This window comes from Melopsittacus undulatus, chromosome 8 (assembly GCF_012275295.1).
Source record: "Melopsittacus undulatus isolate bMelUnd1 chromosome 8, bMelUnd1.mat.Z, whole genome shotgun sequence".
NCBI lineage: Eukaryota > Metazoa > Chordata > Aves > Psittaciformes > Psittaculidae > Melopsittacus > Melopsittacus undulatus.
Genome location: NC_047534.1, coordinates 36,523,740 through 36,546,798, shown reverse-complemented (window position 1 = coordinate 36,546,798; position 23,059 = coordinate 36,523,740). Strand labels below are relative to the sequence as shown.

General features: G+C 39.4%; 1 protein-coding gene across 1 annotated transcript in view; it reads left to right on the top strand.

Moving 5' to 3' along the window:
* The window catches only part of PARD3B (par-3 family cell polarity regulator beta), a 407,455-nt gene that overhangs the window by 293,731 nt on the left and 90,665 nt on the right, over positions 1 to 23,059 (top strand). The window contains exon 19 of the mRNA XM_031045134.2: positions 12,782 to 12,892. Within this exon, the coding sequence (XP_030900994.1) occupies positions 12,782 to 12,892 (111 nt within the window). The remainder of the gene's footprint in view (positions 1 to 12,781; positions 12,893 to 23,059) is intronic.

The following is a 23,059-nucleotide window of genomic DNA, read 5'->3' as shown; positions in this document are numbered from 1 at the left end:
ATATTTGTAGTGATACTTGTCTGTTCAGCAGCAGCTGGAAAAGAGACCATGGTATAAGTGAATGGCTATATAGGTACAAGTGAGGCAGAAGATGGCAGGAAATTGTATGACTGGAGGGAATGGTGTAAAAGGGTTAAATTTGCCCACATGAGAAGAAAAGCAAAATTGAGGCCAGGCAACTAGGCTTTTTAGTTATAAGACCATGACCAAATAACAGCATCATAGCACTGTAAATCAACAATGCAGGTTTATCCAAATCTACGTACATTTTTGGTCCCATTGTCTAGATGCACAACAATAATACAAGATTACAGAGACAACTCAATTATTAACAAAAAACAGTTTTAAATGTTCTATCTAATAAAATTAAAGTAGTAGTGGTATAAAAAGATCAAATAATAAGTGGTATATAGTTGGTAAATTCTTTCTGCTCTTTCCCATGATACAAGACCAAGGATACAGCCAGGAAAGTTGAAATGCAGATGCTTACGTTGGTCTCTAGTTTGTTTTACAGATGAAATACTTTGAGCTGAATGTAATTCACCAACTGTGAGCACTTGTGTGGTGAAATTTGTGTTCATACAGTTGTGGGTTTTTTTATGCAGTAGATTTTTTGGGCCTGTGGCCAAAACTTGTTTTTCAAGAAGTGTAGAGTGGCTTCTCCTCCCCTCTGCTTGTGAAGGTAGTTTTTAAACAATGAGTTATCAAGTTTAGAAATGGAAACAATATGTGAGATAGTTGCGGTTAATGGCAAATAAGCAGAATGTTCTTTGTAATGAAGAATGATTGTGTTTGGTTCATGGGGTAGCCTGTGAGGCAGGGTTTTTTTCCCTACAAATTATTCAGTGGACAATGGCTAGTACCTAATACATTCAGGAAAAAATGTGATTGAACCAGGCACAGGTTGGAAACAAAAAAGAAAGAGTGAATTGTCTGACTGCACACCCTGGAGTAGTTTTTTATCAACACCATTTAGTTTTTATTCATGCAGTGATACTGTTTTCTCCTGGCAGCTCCTGTGGCAGAAGTTTTAATGAAATGAGTGACAGTCTTCCATCTGTGTTCTTCAGCCTTCTATGCTGCTGTGGGCTTTGAATTTAGCATTTGTTTTATCACCCCCATAATGAAGTACCTTTTCAGACCAACTTTTTTATGCTGAGATGATAACATGCAGAATTTGTAAGATATCTGTGCTCATTTTGGTCACTAGGTAAAATTAGTGCTAGTGGCTTAGTATTGCAAAGAGTTGAATGAGTGAATATAACCTTAGGACATGGAGCTCTGGGGGTAGTGGGAAAAGAAATCAAAGCCTTTGTGTGATGAGCAAAGCATTGCTCTACAAGAAAGCAGAGAGTTTTTCCCCTGTGTTGTCACATGAAAATTAACAGGCTGGCAATATGAACACCAGTACCAAATAATTATTTTAAATATAGGGCATAAATATCTGTGGTAGAGAGTCAGTGTGTGAAAGGCAAGAAATATGTAAGGAGGAAAAAGCTTGAGAATCTGGGCTGTTTATGTTGTTTGTGCAACTTTAAGCTACGTGGTTGTAATAGCCAGCAAAAGAAAATACTTCATGGTTTGAAGCACTATTCTGGCAATTTTCTCTGGCCTTATCCAGTCAAATGTATTTCTCTGTCTGATTGCGCCAGAATTACTGCTTTTAAGATTCAAGAAACAGAAGTGGTTGCCAGGTTTTCATTGAAACCTTATAAAGTAAGTTTCTGGCACATAGTTCATGAGCAATGCTATTGAAAGCAAATATGACAGATCTCCATAGTTCATGTAATTGGCTAAAAATTTCAGTCAGTTCTGATATTTATCTACAAAGTGGTACTGAGGAAAGGTTTCTAATATGTTCAGCCTGAAGAGAGAGTCTGTCATGTAGCAACTGGGTGAAACCTTCCCCATCCTGAAATCTTGTCCTTCAGCTGCCAGAGACAAATTTTGTGAGTATGGTGGAGTCCTTTGTTCTTGTATTGGTTAGTCACTTTCTTGGCATGAAATTAGCATCAAAGTCCTGGAGGGTTTAGCAATCTTGCTGACTTGTTTTTATACATGCCATCGGAGATTACCTCTACTGAAAATAGCCAGTAACCAAAAACCACAGTGTATGAGTTGAAAATGCTTTCTTAAATCATTCTTAAAGCTTAAACTCAGCTATAACTAATCCATTTGATTGCTAATAACTATTTACAAAATCCACAAATCCTAGTGGCAAAAGATCTTAGCAACGGCAGGCTGATGTACATCTTCCCTGAACATCACCACTTCCCAGCTCCTGCTCCTGACATTTTGCTTTGTCTCAGTTTTGCTCTACCAAGAAGAACAGGGAAGAGCTTCCTCTTGAGATTTGTGGCAGAGGTTTTTGCTTAATTAACTGGCAGAGAGGCTGCCTGAGTGACAGACAGTGCCTCCTTCAGTCCCCGAATGAGTGGTGTTAATTTCCTGCAAAATACAGGGCATATATTCCCATCAGTATGTCCACACAACTCACTGATGCTAATGAGAGCTGGGTGCTTGTATCAAAGGGGAAATTGCTTTCTGTGTGCCAGGGCTGCATCCCAAATCAGTGAACAGTAGAATTGCATCGTCTCACTGGTTCTTTTTTGATGCATCATGTCTTTCAACAACTTCATTGTTTTTTCTCCTGCTGCTATAGCTATCTTAAGCCAAGTTTTCCTAAGCAAACCACAGAATACTCTAGTACCAATTTTGTCAGTATGTCACATAAAATGCCATATAGCTGGGATTCTGGAAAAATAGCAGATCAAGTTGGTTCTTCCAGATTTGCTCAAAAATAGTGGTGAATTTGTTTCATGTGGACAGCTGTTTGCTTGAAAGCTTCCTTGAGTACAATATGAAAGTGATTCAGCTCCCTAATCCATCACTGGAAATCTCTGCTACCATCCAAGACACTTAAAGGAATCACATTTACAGTTCTAATTGATAGCCACTGTTTTGACAGGCAAACAGATTTCTCCTCCCAGTGGCTTCATGCAGTTGGCCTCCAGCAGACCTTACCATTAGCACAATTCTACCGAAAACAATATACAAGCTAATAATAAATCTGCAGGGAAGGATGTTAACCACAAACTACTGTGTCTAATTAGTAATGTGCAATAGCCAAGGCCAGGGAGGGAAGGTATTATTTATCTGAAGGACTGATTTTGACAGTTTAAAAATGCAAAACCATCTCTTATTTATTATGCAAAAACCCATCTTTCTAAATACTTTACATATAACTCCGCTCTTATTTTGGCATTGTTTTGAATGTTACTGCTTTGTAAATATGTTCAGCTGCAGTACAGGTGCAGAAGTGGAATTTGTGATGCTTTAACCTTAGAAGTTCATTGGGAAAAACAAGTCACACTACGTTTTCTGTTTGCCTTTTCAACCTCCTTTTCCTATTCGAGAGCCATCTCTCTCCCAAAGTCTCCCTTCAAAAGTCTCTTCACTGTGTACTGTCTCTTAGTTCAGTTTCTCAAGCACTCTGAGCAGTGCAGAGCTAAAATACAGTCTAATGCATCCCACTGAGAACGAAGACCGGTTTTGGTAGCTCAGCAGCTGTAGAGATCTCTGCATGTCTCTAGTGCATATTTCTGCATAGCATCTCAAAGCAAGAGTGCTGGTTCCCAAGCCACATTCCTTTTGTGCAGTCTTCAGCAGTAATACCCAGGAAGAGGTATTTCTGTAGCAGTGCAGCAGTAGAGCATCTGAAAGGAGTGTGGAGCAGGGAGGGCAGAGAGTGTATTAGGAAAGGAGGAAGAAATGAATGAGGAGAGAACTTAAAGGAGATGGGGGAGAAATAGTTGAGGGGAAAAAGCATCATAGCAAACTGGCTGGAAAATGAGGCAGGTAGATATGTAGAGATTAGGTAATCTCTGAGGTGATCAGAGAACAGGACCTTTCAAATGGTGCAGGACATTGTTATCCTTCATGCTTCAGTTTCTTTGTTTGGAGAATGGATATGATGATATATGTTCAACATTAATTGATCGTTAGAGAGTCACTACATTCCCACAGAGAACGGAACTTGTTGTCTCAACTGAAACATAGCGGAGTCCTCTGTATTCCTGCTCTGTTTCAAGGGACGTGTTTTTCCTGGAGATCTTGCTGGAACCTGCAGTAAGCAGTTTCACTTCATGAAAGTCAGATAAGCCCAAACAAATCCCCTCTGCAGCATGTAAGGGGAGGAAGGCATGTGGTTTGGTTAAGAAGGTGAATACTGCAGTGGTGAGATGATTAGCAAGTCTGACACCTCAGCGTGCCATGGCTCTGGTGCAAATGTAGCAGGTTTTCAGGGTTGTTTTATTTTTGCAAACATTGTATATTTAATTTGCTCCATGAGTTTGTATCTGCAGTTCTGACAATGTCACAGTTGCACGTTGTTTTTCCATAGCCAGGAAGGCTGAGCAAAAGTTTTCTAGCACGAGTGGAGATTCTCCTGTGGTGCTTCAGTAGCTGAAATCCTAAGAAAAACACAAAATAGCACAAGACTTACGAGATGAGAAAAATTAAGTCTTTCCCATTATAAACAGGCATAATACAGACACATACTTACATAATATGTATCTGATACTTCAGTGAATTCTAGGGTCGTGTGGCTAGTAATAGGGAAGAGAGACATACAACAGATGAGGAGAAAGACTGAAATAGAAAAGAAGAAATTCATCAGCCTGTTTTTGACAAGTTTGTCACCCAAAGAGCTACCTTTTAGCTTTCAGTTGGTTTTTTCCCTGTCCCACCTTCAGGTGGCTCTCAGTCATCTGCAGAGGACTAGAGGTGCAGGTAGGACACCAGAGCATGCTGGCTCTCACTTGACTGCAGAATCTCCAAAACCACATCCCAGAAAACCATAAAGTCAGCAGGTAGTTCTGGAAGGGGAGCTGGCAATATCGACAGACTGCACATGGAGTCTGTCTCCTACTTTGTCTTACTGACTGAACCTTAGACAAATAGGAATTCTGACTGAACCTATTCACCTATGGTTCAGTCAGAAACTGCATTGTTTTCCTGCATTCCTGGAAAAACTAGTAGCTAGCTTAACTGCCTGCTTCTCTGTTTTCTTTTCATGGAGATTCGAAAATGGATGACTATGAAATGGGAATTAAGAAAGCAGTGTCAAGGGCTTAATAGTCTAGTCTTTTTCCTTTGCTTTGAGTATGGAGTTAACACGCCATAGGTGTGATTGTCACATTCCCATGGAGTTGGCAGGTTGGCATTTGCAGACGCAATGCAGAATAGGCATAGCTGTTCCTATGCATTGGCTAGAACAGGATTAGTATTCGCTTCAGGCAAAATTACCCACCTGTAAGGTGGAACCAGGAGGAGAAAATGGCTGATGCTGTATGAAGTAGGGAAAAATAAGAATTTATGGGAATAATTCCTTACTTGGGTGGAGGGTAATTCCACAGTCTGGTGGACAAGCTGGCAGAGCTTGTTGTATTGTACAGACTATAAATCATTTTTTTCCTCCTAATGAAGCTGTAAATCACAGCCATGCTCTATTACTGCAGTTTTTCCTTTCTTGATGCATGTGATGTGGAATGCAGAATTCTTGTACTGGTGACTAAAGACTAGAAACACGGTCATGAGATGATTGAAGCATCATTTCATGGAAACAGATACATAGCCACCATTCAATATCATGATTTTCCTGATCACATAATAGAAGTGGTGACCCCTCTTCATGAACGCTGCCTCCAACACTCAGACTACCTTGGCATGTTTCTTAAAAATGAGTTCCTTGGAGTATGAAGGATAACTTCTCATAGCTGCCTTCTGTTGTCTGTCTGTATATAGTAGCTGATAAGAGTTATTCCATTGCTTCAGTAGATGGACTTTGTCAGTTTACAGCAACCACCTCTAACTCAGGTGGCCCAAGTCTTAGGGTACCATCACAGTTCTTGTTTTAGTTTCTTTGCTCATGTGCCTCAGAAGTAAGATTTGATGTTTGGTAGAGATGAACAGACCTGCCCCATTGGTAAGGATTTCTTAATACCTAATTAACAAAATGATTTACAATGACTCACATGTATCTAAATTAAGACCAACTTCTATATTTATTTTTTTAAAGGATATGAGGCTCAAAGACTTAGGGTTGATGATGGGTGCGAACATTTTGGGGTGATTCTTTAGATTGCCTGTGGTCTGCAATTTCTAGGCCTAAGAGCAACATCTTGCATTTCACATGGTAAACAGCCTTCAGCCTTTTTTCTGATACTGAAACAGAGATAATAGCCAAGACAATTATACCAGCCATGAAGATTTTCTTTTATTGCTGCTTACATGGTTGTTGCTCTCAGAGTAACCTTCATTCTGTAATTCAGAGCTTCTGTTTGACATTTTGTTTCTGCATGTGACCCTCTCTGTTGAAGGTTATAGGTTATTTACCTGTGAGGTGTTACAGCAAGCAGCTTCTCAGATTTGGTGCTGGAAATTCTTTCATTAGCCATTAAGTCTGAGAACGATGTGATGATCCACGGATTAATACAAATGTGATTAACTGTCTTTTCTCAGCTTTATTTGCTTTGTTCTACTGATGCCTACAAGTTACATAATGAGTAGCATGTTCAGGGTATGCTTTAAAGGCAGCTCCCCATTGTAGCAGGCTTTATGGCAAATTTATTTTCCTTTTAGCAAAACTTCAGTGAGGAAAAAAATCGCACTGTTGATTTATTCTGAATGAACTCCTGGAAGGCTTACTAAGTATGCCATGTGGAAAGCTCCTTGAAGTGCTGAGGGTTAATACTCTCTGCTCTTAATTTCAAATTCCAGATAAATATGGTTTCAGCTTTGATCTTATCTGGACTAATTCTTTGTCACTGTACTAATTAATTCAGCATGCTGCAGAAAAGATGCTAATTTGGGCATCAAAGAAATAAACGGGTGGGGGGAGGTTGTGTTTAATCAGAGTTGTTAAAAAGATAAGTTTTGCTCCCATTAGGCTGGATCTGGAAGCGCAGTCATTTTAGTGTAGCTTCAGCAGCCTGATACAGTAATTAAAATGAAAAGAAAAAAAAGGCACTTGTTCACTTAACGTTGACATAAGAGGAGCAACATATATTGGCGTTAGTAATGTGGATTTCTTTATATTCACATTTTCTGCATAACCTTCTCTTTTCCTGCTGACCATAACCAGTTTAACTCTGATTGCAGCATTAGAATAATGTGGATTATCCTCCAAAATAGTTTGAAGATGGGTAAATATGAGGATACTCACATGCATTAAATTTATTTGCATTTGTGAAACAAAATTATAATTGTAGCACAAGATGTTTTACCAAATTCGTGTGTCGCCTCCACTGGTAGAATTAAGTCAGAGGTTAGATCATCGTTCCCTTTTTATGGGAGCTGTCTTTGCTTAAGCTGCCCATTGTTCATTATGGAAAGCTCCTGCTCTTGCTTGCCTCTCACTTGGTGCTGCCCTGGGAGTGAGCCTCAGCAGGTGGGCAAGCAGGGAAGCACGAGGCTGGCCATGTAGATTTTCCTCTAAACAAACCTCACCAGGAGCAGGAAGAGAGCAGAAGGGGCTGAAATGGCCATTTCCTGTGTATCTATCATCTTATCTGGGTTTTTCTCTCACCCTGCAGTTGAGACAACAAGCAGGGAGGCTCCTGGGCAAGGCTGTGTCATGAGGAGGCCTTGCTGCAATAGATCTTGTACACTGGGGCATCTTGATGTTGCTGGGGCTAAATCCTCTGCAGAGGGAATGGGATCAACTCACTGAAAGCAGGGATCTGGCAGTGAGGCAAGGAAGAGAGATGCTCACCCTCCTGGCTCACAGGCCCCCAGAGCAGAGCTGCATGGAAGTTCTTCTTCTTCGATACTGGGGAAGATTTGGACAGTGTTGCCCAGCCCTTGCTGTGTGTACTCCGTTCTTAAATTCTCAAAGCATTTTACTGCAGCATGTTCTCCTCTTTCTTTTCCTCTTTCAGCTGTTGAAAAGATCTTGGTCCCACTGGTAATGGCATACTCAATAGTAATACTCAATGGCATACATTGGCTCAATAAGTAAACATTCAGTAACAAACCTTTTAGGTATTTAAAGTGCCACTAAAAATGTGAAAGATGTATTTCATTAATGCTTCTATTAACATAAATGTAAAATGAACCTGGCCTGTAATCACCAACAAGTCTGACTCACTAAAGATCTTTATGGCAGTGTTTAATACTCTGTAAAAGTCTATGTATAAAAGTGATTAATCAAAACACAGTCCTGCTTCTAGAGTATTCCTTCTGCTGTAAAGCTGAGTGATAAAATAACTTAAAACACACAGCAATAGTGGCAGTTAATAAGCTTTTTATAGTCCCTGTGTGGACTTGAAAATCATACCTTATTAGTATCTTTATCTTTCTTGCTCACTCATTCATTCTTACGCACATTTAAATTTAATTTTAAGGGTTATTTCTAGTCTTTCATAAGGGACCTGCTTTAATAATCTTGGCATTTTTCCCCATTTGCTGTGAAATGACTGGGAGCCAGAGTTTTTGTTAGATGTACTTTACAAATCACTCTTTTTTTACAGGTCATTTCTGGAGATGTCAAGATTTTATGACATTGTTAGACTTCGTATCTTGTTTGACTGTGTCATAGGCCCTCTGGAATTGTTTCCCTGCAGATGTTTGCAGTTCCATTGTGTACCCTGTTAGCTGCAGTGACACCTACTGATCTAGGGCAACTGAACTGACTAAGAAATCCAAATTGCTGAATTCAGTCAGCTAACTGCTTGGGTCCCACTCACCAGATGTTTTGCCTGCTTAGAAGTCTGGGGCTTTATAGACCTGCCTGCTTTTTTAATCCTTGAAGCAAATATCAACACATTTGAGATCTGGAAGCTCATGGCTCCAAACGGAAACGAAGTGTTGCCATGACCACAGCTTTAGGTCTTGCATATAAGACGTTTATCCCAAGTATAACAGAGCAGGTCTATAGGACATTTGTTTTAATTTTTATCTCTTGGAAGGCTTGGAAAGAAGCATATGTATGCCAATAGAATGGTAATAAATACTGCACAAAGACAACAAACATTTGGTATTCAAACTTCGTTTAATGCTTCTAAGGGGAGAAATTTTAGTTGTTTGCAGGGCATCCTTTGAAATGAATAGAAATAGAATAGCTACTCACAATTGCGCTGCATGTTTTTCAACTGTTGCATATGGGCTTTTCCCATAAGGATGAAGCGCTCAAAGATCTGATCACATAAAGAAAATCCCTTTATGCTTTTGTTTACAGGAGGACTATGCTCTGAGTAGTTGGAATATTAATTTTCTCAACTGAAAAGTATACTGAGGTTATTAGGGCTTTAAATTCTTTAACAGTATTTCCCAGGCATTTTCAGTGGATAATCAGAGCTGGAGCAGATACGGTTTTATTTCCTTACTGTCACTATGATTACAAGTGGCTTCATTTGACATAAATTGATTATAGATGGGTGTAGAATGAGAGGATACAGCTGATGCATTTGTTTTCAGATCTTCTAGTTATTTCTCCATTTGCTCCTTATGGTTTTCAGAGTAACAATTCCTTCAGATATTAAGTTGAAGAGAATTTTGCTCTGCACAGTATGGCAAAATAGGCTTTTTGAAAAGCCTGTGTGCCATATATTTTTTCATTAATATTTTTTTTCTTCTGATGATAGTATTAATATGGAAGGCAGATTTTGCCACAATCCAATTATTTGCTGCCTGGAGAACTGGAAATTCGAATCCTGAAGCCATTCAGTGTTCATAGAATTTTACATGGATTTGGTTAATTCCATAGGATAATTTTGACAATGTCCTGTCCTTATTGAAAGCACTGGAAGGCCTCACACTGATATCAGTGAGAACATGATCAAACACAGTTGGGCAGCAAGTACTTCTATTTCTTTCTTCTTTTTTCTCAGCAGAGAGCCATTAAACCTGTAGTGCACAAGCCCATGCAAAATTACAATGGATGGAAGTGGAAGTTAATTCTATCATTGGAAGCCCATGGCAATTAGAATGCATCAGTGAGCAGGCCATGAATTTTTTAGAACAGGGTGTAAATTCAGGCAGAGATGAGACTGGGTCTTTTGGTTTAATACTGTCTAGTCTGTATTGCTTTTCTTAACAGTGTTAAATTTTTTGCTGGTTTTACTTTTTAATGTTTGTGCGAGATTTTGATTGAGCTGAAGGACATATTATGATAATAATAAAAGAATGGATTTTCATGCAATAGCAATGTGCAAAAGAGGCCAAAAATCTGAACATTTCCCTAGCCTTGGGCTGTATGCTGAATACTTAATGTAACAGGTAAAATTGTAAGCCTGCACAAATCCCATCTGAAATAAAAAATAGCAAAAAAAAACCAAAAGCTGTTTTCATCACACCAACTCACTATTTCAGATTTATAATTACACTGGAATTTGCCAATTTTATGGCAAGAGCAGCTCTACCAGCAAACAGCACTATTTTTGCTAAGAGTTGTCATTGGCAGTTATTACAATCAAAATTGTCACTTTATTTTATTTAAAATGTATTTCCCCAGTAAGCAAGAAATAAAACCTTGACTTGAAAGGGATGTATGTTAAAGATTTTATTTTTTTTTTACTTTCCTCTTGAGTATGCAGCATATCCAACTTCAACTCCCTGCAGCAATACAAAATGCCCAAGAATAATGTTTTCAAAATCAATACATGCTACAGTCAAATATGAGACTCCACAAACCCATAATTGAAACTGTGGCAGAAAAGTAGGCAGCCTGAATATAAACAAAGTACCAGAGTTGGATTATGACCAAGATGCAAGTGCTAATACACCCTCTCTTGAGAAAACTGCCGTGAGACCTTCCCAGCATGTGTGAGTGTTAGAGAGCAGGGGTGTTTCAGGTGCAGCCTGCTGGTGCTTGTCCTCAGACAATTTATTGTTTGGCTGCCTGACATCTCTGTAAAGAGCAATATATACAGTTTCATCTAGCTTTTCTTTTTCACTTGGGGTGTCCCTAAATCTGTGAGCCCTTCTCAGTTTGCATCTTCTCACTCTTTATGTATAACATCTGTCTCTCCTGTGTCTCCCGACTGCTGCCTTCACTGCCACCACCATTCACTGGTGGGGTTTGTGGCTTCACAGTCTTGGGACTGCTAGAACTGAAAAAGCAGCAGTGGAATCAGTGTGTTGCTCAATACTCAGGAAAAGTAAAGCATGGACAGAATCTGCTGTCTTTCTGGAAGCACTGGAATGAGTAGGGATCACAAAGAAAGGACTGAATATTGTTTATAGGTGAGGTGTATATATGGCTTGATCAAAGGATCCCTCAAAGTATGTTAAGACACCACATTTCTCATTGCCACACAGAAGAAGAAGGAAGAAAAACCATGCACTGAGATACGACTTTTCCTACTCCCCAGCACAGCCCATGGCAGAGCCAAGATAAAAGCATTTCATGTTATTACCTGTAGTATTTTCCCTTCTTCTCACTAGCAGCACAATGCTACGTGTCTGTCTCTTGCGGCCATCATTCTCTTTCTAACCAAGTTCATATTGTCTGGAAGACTTGCTGCAGAGTCCTCAAGAACTTAATTTTACCACAAGCTTGGAATTATTGATGAAAGTCAGAAAAGATTTGGCTCATTAACTTATGAGCCTGAGTATTTGCAAGATTTCTGCTTTTTTCTGCTTTCATCAGAGGAGAAACCTAAAGTCAGTGATTTACAGCTTAAGTATATGCATAGTAGTTCAGCTATTCTACTTGAGTCAGTTTGGCCTGACATGAAAAATAAAAAAGGTAAAAGAAAGACCACCAAGGCAATGCTGCAGACTTTCACAGGAGAGTTTGCAGCTTTGAATCAGACTACATAGTTTGCAGTATGGTGTATCTAATAAATACATCATTACTTTTTCTGTACATCATTGTTGTCATGCATGTAAGGACACATTAATTTGTGTAGGAACACACAGAATGATCATTTACTTGTGCAACTGAGAATTTCAAATTGGGGAAGAGTATGGGACGTTTTTATACCTTTTGGCCCATAATTCATGAACATATTTGACATGCTTGACCCCAGTATTCTGCCTAGCTCTGTCACAAATGAAATGCGGCTCTCTGGTTCAGTCACCTTTTATAGGCTGCATAAAGCAGACCTACGTTATGCATATTTGTACAGGGTATAGAACAGTGGGACCCCCGAACTGATTGGGGTCTCTGGAGGACTTTCACAGCATAAATATTAAATGACAGTATATTAGTAGACAGAAAGAAAAATCCAGAAGTACTCTTTAAAAGAGCTCTTACGAACTTATCTAGTTCTGTACTCTCAGTAAGATTTTATTCTTTCCAATTGAATCCTCATTTAAACAAAGAACAAATCCTTAAATTGAGGCCAGACATGCATGAGAGACAATAATTACAGATAAGAGCAAAATACATGGTCCACTCAGTGTGGGTGCTGACACCACAGCCACTGCAGACTACTTTGAGATAGGTGTCGTGTCATAAGAACCTTCAGCCACTTTAAAATCTGCCTGTTAATAGTCCAGCCCTGCAGTGCCTTACATTTCAAGTTTGGTGGGGCTTTTCAACTTTGTTTCAAGCAATAGCTTTTGAAAGTACAGGATTCAAATCAATTTGTAACCAGTCCTTTATTTCATATAGCCCATTTTATACTGTTATTTTGCAATGTGGGAAATTGATGAATAACTAAGATTAAAACTCACAGTATTCTGATTACCTAAAATTTCTGTGTTTTATGATAAGTACCATTTTTTTCTTCTAGTAATTATTTCCTCTCAACTCCTTCCTTGATATCTTAAACAGATTTGGTAAGAAAAAAGAAGATAAAAGTGGGAAAACAGATCAGAAGGGGAATCCAAAGCAAGGTGTGCTTAAAGAGGAGGAGCTGGAGAAGATGAAAGATGAACGTGAAAGGTGAGTAAATGGTGGCAGCATCTTTGTTCATTCCTTGAAGACAGCCTGGCTGGAGAAGTCCCGGTCTATGCCTGCAGGCAGTCAGGTCCAGGAAAAAAGCTTTAGGCTGATCTCCTGGTGGAGTCATGGCTGCGATATGACAGGAGCTTGTCTGTCTCCTGCACCGTCTGTGCTCTTCACTCTGGTAGCTGCTATTCAAATCCCAACTTCTGCTAATCTGGTGAATATCAGTTCCTTCAAAACCTGTTTTACCTCTGCCTGTTCTCAACACCAGCTGACTTAGTAATTTTTTCCTCTACTTCTCTAAAGCAAGAACTCCTCCCTTCTCTCCTGACAGCCTCTGTTGTGTTTTCCAACACTTCAGACCTGTTCAGCTTCAGTTGGCTGTGCTGTAGTATTTGTACTTAAGTGTGTTCTTTTCTGTTTGCTCATTAGCCACTTGTTGCAGAAATATGTGCAGAACAAATGTTAAGTATGCCAAAAGGCACCAGGAGTAAAGTAGGTTCAAATGGTTAAAATCAGTCTGATGAGGGTGTGGGGTGAGTGAGATGGGTGAAGCAAAAAGCTGGGTGTGTGCCAGCTGTGAGTTGCCATATTTCTGAGGTATGGCTTTGGGACTGAAATGAGAGGAACCACTGATGTGAATAAGTCCATTTCTCTGTCCCATTCATAAAATACTCCTTTCTTCATGCCCAACCTTAGCAACTTCATTATCTTTCCAGAAAAGAGAATTCATACTTTTCTGGTTTCCCTTCAGGAACTGGGGACAGTTTGTAAGTGCTGACAAGGCTCAGAGAACAACTTTCTCCCTTTCCCCAAGTCATCCAGATGTACTTCATGAAATGCTGAAGGTCTTTGTTTCCCTCTGATGGTTACTGTCACAAAAGTTAAAGACCCCACACTTTCTGGCTCTCAAGAGATGTTTGCAGTTGCTGTAAAACTTTTCATGTTGTAGTAATATGTGTTGTCAGGGCATGGAGAAAGCTTTCAGAGGTCTTTTTCCTTCACTGGAGTATCCTGCTTTCTGGGAGACAGAATGGAAGCAGTTACGGTTTCTTTTGAGCAGGCAGGGTATTTCCATACGGGCCAGCCTGTGGGTGCTGGTCATTCCTCAGGGAAAAGACACCCTGCTTTCATTCGAGTCATGCAGTGTGTGGTCAGCTGAATAAGTAGTAACTAACAGGTTTGATGGGGGAGGAAGAGTAAAACCAAACACCAACTCTTGAAGTCTGCAGCTTATATCTACTGTTTTAATAGCTAGTAAGGTATCCAGTTGCTACAGTGCTGCTACTGGATATGCTTAGCCAGTGTTTAAGTATTTAGTTCATCTGAGTTAAGTAGGGTCAGGAGAAACTTTGTACCATTCGTTTTAAAATTTCTGTGCCGTGTCCTTGATTTTGCCAGATTGATGAGTGCCTTTATTTTAAACTGCTGACTCCCAATTTGGATACTGGCAATTTGAGAGGTATGTGTCCTTCATTTTAAAGAAGCCAGTGTCTTTTATTAGGATCCTGGCAAGCTAAGAAGCATGTATCCCATCTGTTAAAGGGCCAGTGTCATTTACTAAAATGTTGGCAGGCTGCAAGGAATGAACCCTTCTGTCTGGAGGTCTAACGTTCCAATTGGACACAAGATAATTGTTCTTAATATTTCTTTAGTGTTGTATGCTATTTTTTTAAAATCACAGTCACTGATTGACAGTAACTTGGTAAGGCTGCATTAGAAACTGGCAGCTTGATGTCTTCATCATTCTGGTTTCTCTAGTAATGATTTCAGTTTTGACCTGGAAGAGTTTGCAACTGAAATGGAGAGCAGCAGGTGTGTTGAGAAATGGATGAATTAAGATGATATTTTTAACTCACTTACTTGGTTCTTCTTCCATAATGAACAAGGATAGAAATATCACTCTTTTGTATCAGGTAATACATCTTGCGTGTTTGGGGAATTAAAATTATAAAATAATTAACAAACCGGGAGTGAAATGAATTTTCCCTGACATTACACCCAAAGCCATGCAACACATGCTGGAAAAAACACTCAACTTTCCAAACGTGGAAGAACATGGCTGTGTATGTTTGACCACAATAAAACTATCTGTGAACTGACTATTGAACTCTTCTTGAATTGATCATAAAACAGAAGAGAATTCATCTTTTCCAGATGAAAATTGTATAAGGAAGGCAGTTCTCATATGGGTAAGAACTGTTTGGAAAATTGATTATAATTGGTAGGAAGAAACATTACCTGACCTGAAGGTAATTCAGTCTTTTTGCTTAGTTGCTGACTATTCACCTAGTGATGATGCCCAGTAAGACAGTAAAGACAAGTTTTATAGCTCTGTCCCAAGATTTAGTAATTCTATAATGTAATTCAAGTCCAAGATTTTAATGCACATATTGGCAAAGAAAACCTTGTAGCAGATCCACACCATAGATCTTCTGCTTCTATGACTTCACTAGCTGCAATCCTGCATACTTGGTCTCATATTTGTAAAACCAAGCTTCACTGAATCTTACTAGAACATAGGTGTATTTTTTCAAACCTGTTCTTCTTGAGAGTGAAATATGTTAAAACTACTCATGATATAGTAGAACAGAATATAGAACAGTTGTTAGAAATCTAGCATGTTTTGCCCCTTAATACCTGTGAACAAATCCCATATTTAACAGCTTGAACAAAATAAAAATTGTTTTTCTAACATTTACTGTATGTGGAATTAACTTAAACACGCACCTAATTTTACCTTTCCAAAATCAGCTGTATAAGTAATTCTTGTTCAGATCCTCAATCCCATTATTACAGTCTTGGGAGTTTTGCTTAAACATCAGTTTTCTTTAATGCTGACTGCCTAAATATTTCAGGATCTGTCATGCTAACTGATACTATGATTTTTCATTATATCGGGTTTTTTTCAGAGGCTGAGCTGTCCATTTTGGATGCTGGTGGAAGAGATCAGAGTAGTTGATTTTTGGGCTGGGTGTGACAGGATTAATGATCAAGTGCTTTTCAGCATCTTAGCAGCTGTGGACCTCGCATGGTTTTGGATGTTGGTTTTGCATGCAGTATATGCTTGGCAGCTCTCCAAAAAAGAGAATTCTGTTCCAAGATCTCAGCTGAGAAGTATTTTTCAGTAGGAAGTACATTTCCAGTTTACAGGAGCAGGGCATCTCAGAATTTTGCAGTTTTTTGGTTGGTATTGAATGAGTGCAGATGTTTCATGAAATTCCAGGGGTAGGCTTTCTGTGAAGGATGTGGCCTTCTTCCAGAAATTGTGTCAGGTTTAACAGATGTGCAGAGATGTCAGATGTGTTCTGTCAGATGTGTATGGGTTGGCTGTGCAGTGACTCTGGCTCTGAGAAGAAACATCAGATCTTACGTAGGTGTATTGCATGAGCGTAGTCCATCATGCTCGGAGTAGGCTGGATTTCCTGCTTGCACAGAGAAGGAATTGTACAGTGCATGTGCAACAAGTCTGGCACATCCAGAATGTGTTACAGCTAGTAGGCGTATGCAGACAGCGTATACAGCACTCATTCTGTAGTGCAGATGCTTCGCAAAAGGATTGCATTTGCTTGCACGTTGGTACTCAGCATAGATTTGCCTGGCAACTCCTTTTATGGGCTGCCAAGTTTCAGATTTGAACCTCAAAGAGTGAAAATAAATCTAGTATTTCTCTAGCCTAGTAATTTCTATTTCCATTCCACATTGTTCTAGTCTCAGTTTTCAGTACAGCTCTCTGTGCTGCCTTGTAGCTGCAGTACTCTGAAGCAGCTCCACATCCTGCACTGAAATGCTGACATCGTTGTTTTTTGACTGCTTGTATTCCCTAGCAGTCCTCACCAAGATCAAGGTCTCATTGTGCTCGTTGCTGTTAGGGAAGCTTGGGCCCGGCCCCAACTTACAGTTGAGGTAGAAGAGAGAAAATCTGGCAGGAAAAAAAATAGCATCCTGTGGGTGTGAATCTGACATGCAGGCAGTGCAGCTGCTTGTCCAGGTTCCTAAAAAGCCCCTGTCAGGCTAGGAATTTGTTCCAGACCCTCAGCCCCAGGGCTCCTTCCTTTTCAAAGCCAGTACTTTATATTATACAACTACTGCTTCTGCAAGCTTCAAGTGGTTAACAGGAACTTAGGATGTTAGGCATTCCTTCTTTAGTAATAGCCTTTATCTATGTCCAATTGGATACAAATTCAGCACCTCCTCGAAATGTCACTATTTTCTTCTTCTGCCCCTACCTCCCTTGGCTTTTCTTGTGCCACAGCGATGCAATGTCACTGAAACTTGACTGGAGAAAGTCAGAAGTTCATGGCACAGTTCAGGAGGACAGACTTAACTGGTGATACAGTTCTGAGGCAGTGGTTTGTCCTTCCTGACACAAGTCAAGTGGTTCATTGGACTGAGGCCCTATTTTAAATAAACTCATCATTTTGTTCATGCTTCAAAGAGTTTGGCTGTAATAAAGCATGTGCTCCAAAGGTCTAGGATCTGCCCATAAAAGGAAAAAGCAAATGCTATGTCTGAGGTTTATTTTGATCAAGCTGACTCAAATCTATATTTTTAGTGTGTTCTGTTTAAATTACTCAGAATTTATCATTTTAACACAAGATGTTCACTACATTATTAAGTACTAGAAGAGATCTTCTCATCTTCTTTCTTTCACTTAAAACAAGATTTCTCTTCCTCCCTTTCTCCATGTTTTTCCCACTTGTTTGGGATTGTCTTTTAATTTGCTAGCATTTAAAAATCATAATAAAACAAAATTGATAAGTATATTAGGCACTGGAGTTTTACCCATAATAATTTGTTTGCCTTTCAAGCCTAAATAAAGTTGACTATCAATTGAAAGAAAACTATTTTTCCTGTTTAGGATTATTTTGTTGGAATATTCCTGCTGAGACCAAAGTCTGTCTTCCAGCAGAGTTGAACATTTCCTTGATGTTAGGGTAAATTTCACAAAAGGAAGCACCTTGTTGAAAATGGGGTAATTTTAAAATAAAGCAAACGAGTTGCTGAAAAAGGAGGCACTCTGTAGAAAAAGTAATGCTCTGCACTTGTTCACAGAAGTAGCTTGTTGTCTTGTTAAAACAGTCTCAGTTTTGTAGTTCTCATTGGAAATAACTGAGGACTTTTAAAATAATATAAAGTATTTGAGTAGCGTGTTGCAGAAGCAGAAGGAACATCTGGCTTTCTGGATGTCTGAGCTGTATGCTTTAGTTACAGTAAATCACAAATTTGGGTAAAATTAAATTGTTTCTGTATTAAAGACTGAATTTTCTTTACTTTTGAGGAACCTTCCAGCAACTGAAGAGCATTTCTCTCGTGTCTTAGCAGCTCTGATGCTTGTTGCCTGTTCCCATAGTTAAAAAATCAATACATATGTTTTTGATATTTGGAAGAGGTTTAATTTTGCAGCTGCAAGATCCCTGTACGAAGGGAATGCATTTTGCAGAAATAAAAACATTTAGATACCACTTATATGAGGGAATACTTGTGTATAAAACTCCATTCCATTTCTGTCAGCATTTGTTTCGTTATATTTAATTACAAACGATTTGTATGTTACTGGAAATCAAAATGAAAACAAGAATAGCTGCATGCATCGCAGTATGGTAGCAAAGCCAAACCGGTTTGAATCAGAAGTTGAAACTCAGATTGTTACAAAAATCAAAGTATTATTTTTTCAAATGCATCGTACATCTTAGAGCGTGCTCATACACACACACATTATTGCCGACCCCATGTAGCTTTTGTGCCTGTTTTATCCACTTTCTAAGTCTAAAAGCATTATTATGGCTGTTTATAGTTCATATTGATCTCTGATAAAATGCTGGTAATTGCTCTTCTCACCATTAAGCTCTGTGCTGAACCATGTGGTTTTCTGGGACTCCTGAGCTTGAGCATCATTATTTCTTAAGGGTTAATCCAACATGGTATATCTGTTCATTCAATATTCCTGACTTTGCAGCACAGCTAGGTCCTGTGGTTTAGACAAAATAAAGTGTTGGATGTGATCCCAGTTTTAATACTCCCAATTTATTATAACCATTGAACCCTGATCAGATCACGTATTGGATTAGATCCCAGGTTTTTAAATGTCCCACTTTATTGCTGGCTTGGAACCCTGATAAGAATACATATTTGATTAAGGCTTCAGTTTTCAAAAATTCCAGTTAATTACTTTTAGATTCTTATTAGATCATAGCTGTGTAGTATGGTATGTTGAAGTTATGAAAAAATTACGGGATGATGTTGCACAGGTCAAGGTCATAGTTTCATTTTGTGCTGACAGTATGAAGTTATCAGATTTCTGTTTATTACTGTGGCAGCACTTGCACTGGACAGGGGGACAGATTAATCCCAACCCATTGATTCTGAATGATTCTCATTTTAGATCCGCTACTTCTCTGCATACCAGAACATGTAATAAAAGCCTACCATGGAACACTGAGAGATTGATGTTTAGTTATGAACAGCTGAGGTAGATGGGTCTCGCCTACCTTTTGCAGGTTGTGATGTGGCATTTAGAGCCAAATAGCAATTTTTGAGCTGCTTCATGTGGCTAATCCACTGCTGGAGGACATTTTAAAGGCAACATTAGGCTGAAAGTGGATCCCAGATCATTCTAGCTCAAGAACATTAAGAATTGAGGATAACAATGGCACATGGAATTGCACTTTTTCAGTACTATTCCAGGTATTAGAGACTGATGAAAATAGCACTTTCCTGGTGTCATAGCTGTGCCCTCAGAATTTAAGCACCAAAATTCTCATCTAAGCCATTGGTTTGTCCTTCATTGAGGCACTGATTTCACTTTGCTCTGGATACCAGTTTCCACAGGAAAACATAGCAGATAGGTGCAATAGCCTGGCTCTTTCTTTCATAAATGGGCCAATGTGTTGTTCTTTTATGTATATATTGGAGCTTTATTACTTGATGTTTTTTTAAAATTATACTGTAAACCAGAAACACTGCTGTTAGAAACTTTCACAGGTCAAACTAATAAAGTAAAACTGGCCAGTGTACTCACCAGCCTGGGTAATAGAGTGCTTTCTAAGAGACAAGCTAAACTGGCCTAGAGATTTCTTTGATGCAGTACTGAATACAGGTCAGTTCTTGTCTCCCCCAAAATCAATAAGGGCATAAGAGTGACTTGGAAGCTGCATTTCATTCATTGCCCTTCCATATGTGATTTATGAAAGTCTGTCTTAATTATTGGCATGCACTTTGAAGTAGTACCACAGCACACACTTCCTGTTTTCAGATTCGTTTACCTACAGGATCAAAATGAGAACTCATGGAGATAGGCAGGAAATCAGTTTGCCTATGTAATTCTCAGTAGTGGTCTTAAACCAAAATACCTGAAAGTGTTAAAGCTTTATCTGCAAAGTCAAAGCTGAGTTTTGCTTTCTAATCCAGGACTATTATAGAATCATAGAATAGTTTGGGTTGGAAAGGACCTCAAGATCATCTAGTTCCAACCCCCCTGCCATGGGCAGGGACACCTCACACTAAACCATGTCACCCAAGGCTCTGTCCAACCTGGCCTTGAACCCTGCCAGGGATGAAGCATTCACAACCTCCCTGGGCAACCCATTCCAGTGCCTCACCACCCTAACAGTAAAGAACTTACAGAATCACAGAATCCCAAGGGTTGGAAGGGACCTCGAAAGATCATCTAGTCCAACCCCCCTGCAAGAGCAGGGTAACCTGGTAACATCACACAGGAACTTGTCCAGGCGGGCCTTGAATATCTCCAGCATAGGAGACTCCACAACCCCCCTGGACAACCTGTTCCAGTGCTCTGTCACTCTTACAGTAAAGAAGTTCTTCCCGATGTTCACATGGAACTATGCTCCAGTTTACACTGGCTTCCTTCCTTCTTGCAAGGAAAGAAGCTGACCACCCTGTGGAAAACAGCAGTTATGCTTCCTCCTTATATCCAATCTAAACCTCCCCTTTTTAAGTTTTAACTCATTAACCTTGTCCTATCACTACAGTCGCTAATGAAGAGTCCCTCCCCAGCATCCTTATAGGCCCCCTTCAGATAATTTGCATATAATTAATTAGAAACAACCTGTGAATCCCAGGATGGCAGATGAATGGAGCCTCTTCCTAATCTTGAAAAGAGAGTTTCTGTTCAATAGGCTCAGAGTTCAGTGTCGTATGTGTAGAATAAAGAAATATGCATTGGAATATCGTATCACTGAGCTAGGCTTGCTCCTTCCACTCCTGGGATTCCATTCAAATAAAAGCATAATGTTTATGCAGTTGCAGAGTTGGTTGTGTGAACTCATGAGGTCTCACTAGTTAAGTGGAGCTGTGAGATGTTCCAAGAATACCCACTTACTGAAGGAGGAGGCCCTAGGGACTCAGTAGCTGTCAGTCTTTCTGGATGTCTTCTTGAGAGGTATTACCTCATGTTTCTGTGGATGTTGGGTTTTCATGAGGTATCAAATCAATGTTGTGTCTTCCCATGGTCATTGCAGTGTCTCTGGTATTTTTCTTCAGACTATTACAATCCTCAGTGGTTTTGACTGATATCTACTACAGCAGTTGCTGGAGCTGAGTTGATCAGTAGCAATGAATAGACTCAAGCCTCTGTCTCCCTGTAGTATTGCTGCAGATATACTGCAGTTACTTTGTACTTGTTCACTGTTTATCCGATGAGCTTCTCTGGCTGACATTTTCGTTGGAGAGGTGAATCTATGGCTTTGACAGCAGTTGGTGTTGTTTCCATTCCTGACATTAAGTTCCCAATAACTAAAATATAAGCAAAGTTAAATCTTGCTTTCTAGGAGTATTCTGTTATTTTGATTCTCTTTTTGTGATTACTTGTTGCAGAATGAGCTAATGTTAGCAAAAGGGACTCCTCAGGTATGATGCGCACAGCATCTTGCTTTTTAATGGAAAAGTACAAATTATAGCAGCCTGAGAATTCCTTTAAGTTGAGAACTAGGCCTGCAACTTACCTGTGGTTTGCATAGTCCTTGCAGACCCATGGCCATTGCACAGGAGGAGTCTGGGGCTTTAAAGGCATTGGAACATCTCAGGTGTAAGATGCTAAAGTAACTTTGACAAACCTGGAGTGATTCTGCTGTCAGTCCACATTATCACAAACCAAGGAACATCCTGTTGACAGGAGACTGAGCAACCTGATCTGTGCAGTCAGCCTTGCTTTCAGCAGGAGATTGAGCAGGGTGACATTCGGAGGGTTCCTTCCAGCTTTTATGGTATTGTCACTTCAAAAAATAACTCTGTGGGTAAAGAAAATTGCATAATGTAGCAAAATGCTTGGCTTTTACAGTAGTTATAATCTGCTTTATTTCACTCCATGTACAACTAATGTGGACAAAAGAGACACAGAAAAGCTTCCTCAGTTTTAACAGAAAAGGTAAAATCCTGTTCTCATTGAAGTTCATGGTGTTAGGGAAAATGCACTGACCTCGTTAGAGCCAGGATTTTCTTTAGAGGGCAGGATCCTGTGTAAGGTGGCAATCATTCCCTGTCACCCTTGAAATAAATGGAAGAACATTAGGACCTCAGTCTTGTGTGTCCAAAGCGCACGCTCCTCATTCTGTGGTATGAAAGGGCTATGTTTCATCTCCAGTTTGTCATAATCTTAAATTTTAAGGTCACTGTAGTTCCATCTTGTTCTTAGGTTTTTCTTTCCTCTGTTTCTTTACTTACAACCCTCCAAAGGCAGCTTCTTTGGTCACTTCAGTATTACATGGGTATGGGCTCGTTATCTAGAGCAGGCAATATTTTATGTTTAGCCCCAGTGTTTTTCATTGTTGAGTTGGTTAATGCTGTTTTAAGATCTGTTGTGTGTAGCCTGACTTACAGTCGCTTACTGCCTTGAATTTGTGGTTTTGCCTTATTGTATTTCTGAGATTGTTTCTGTTCTTGTTTACAATTACAGATACTAATTATGGGGGAGATGATGTTCAAATCCAACACAATAGAGTGAGCTGGAATGAAGAAACACTTGCATAGCTTATAGGGAAGATATTTGACAAATATGCTTCCAGCAGAATACCCTGAAAGATAATACTAAATTAGATATTGTTTGAGTCTTGATGAATCCGTATCAGATGGCCTCAATTTACCAGCAAGAGGTGGAATTTATTTATTTATTTTTATTTATTTTTTAGCTGTGAGACTTGCCTCTCT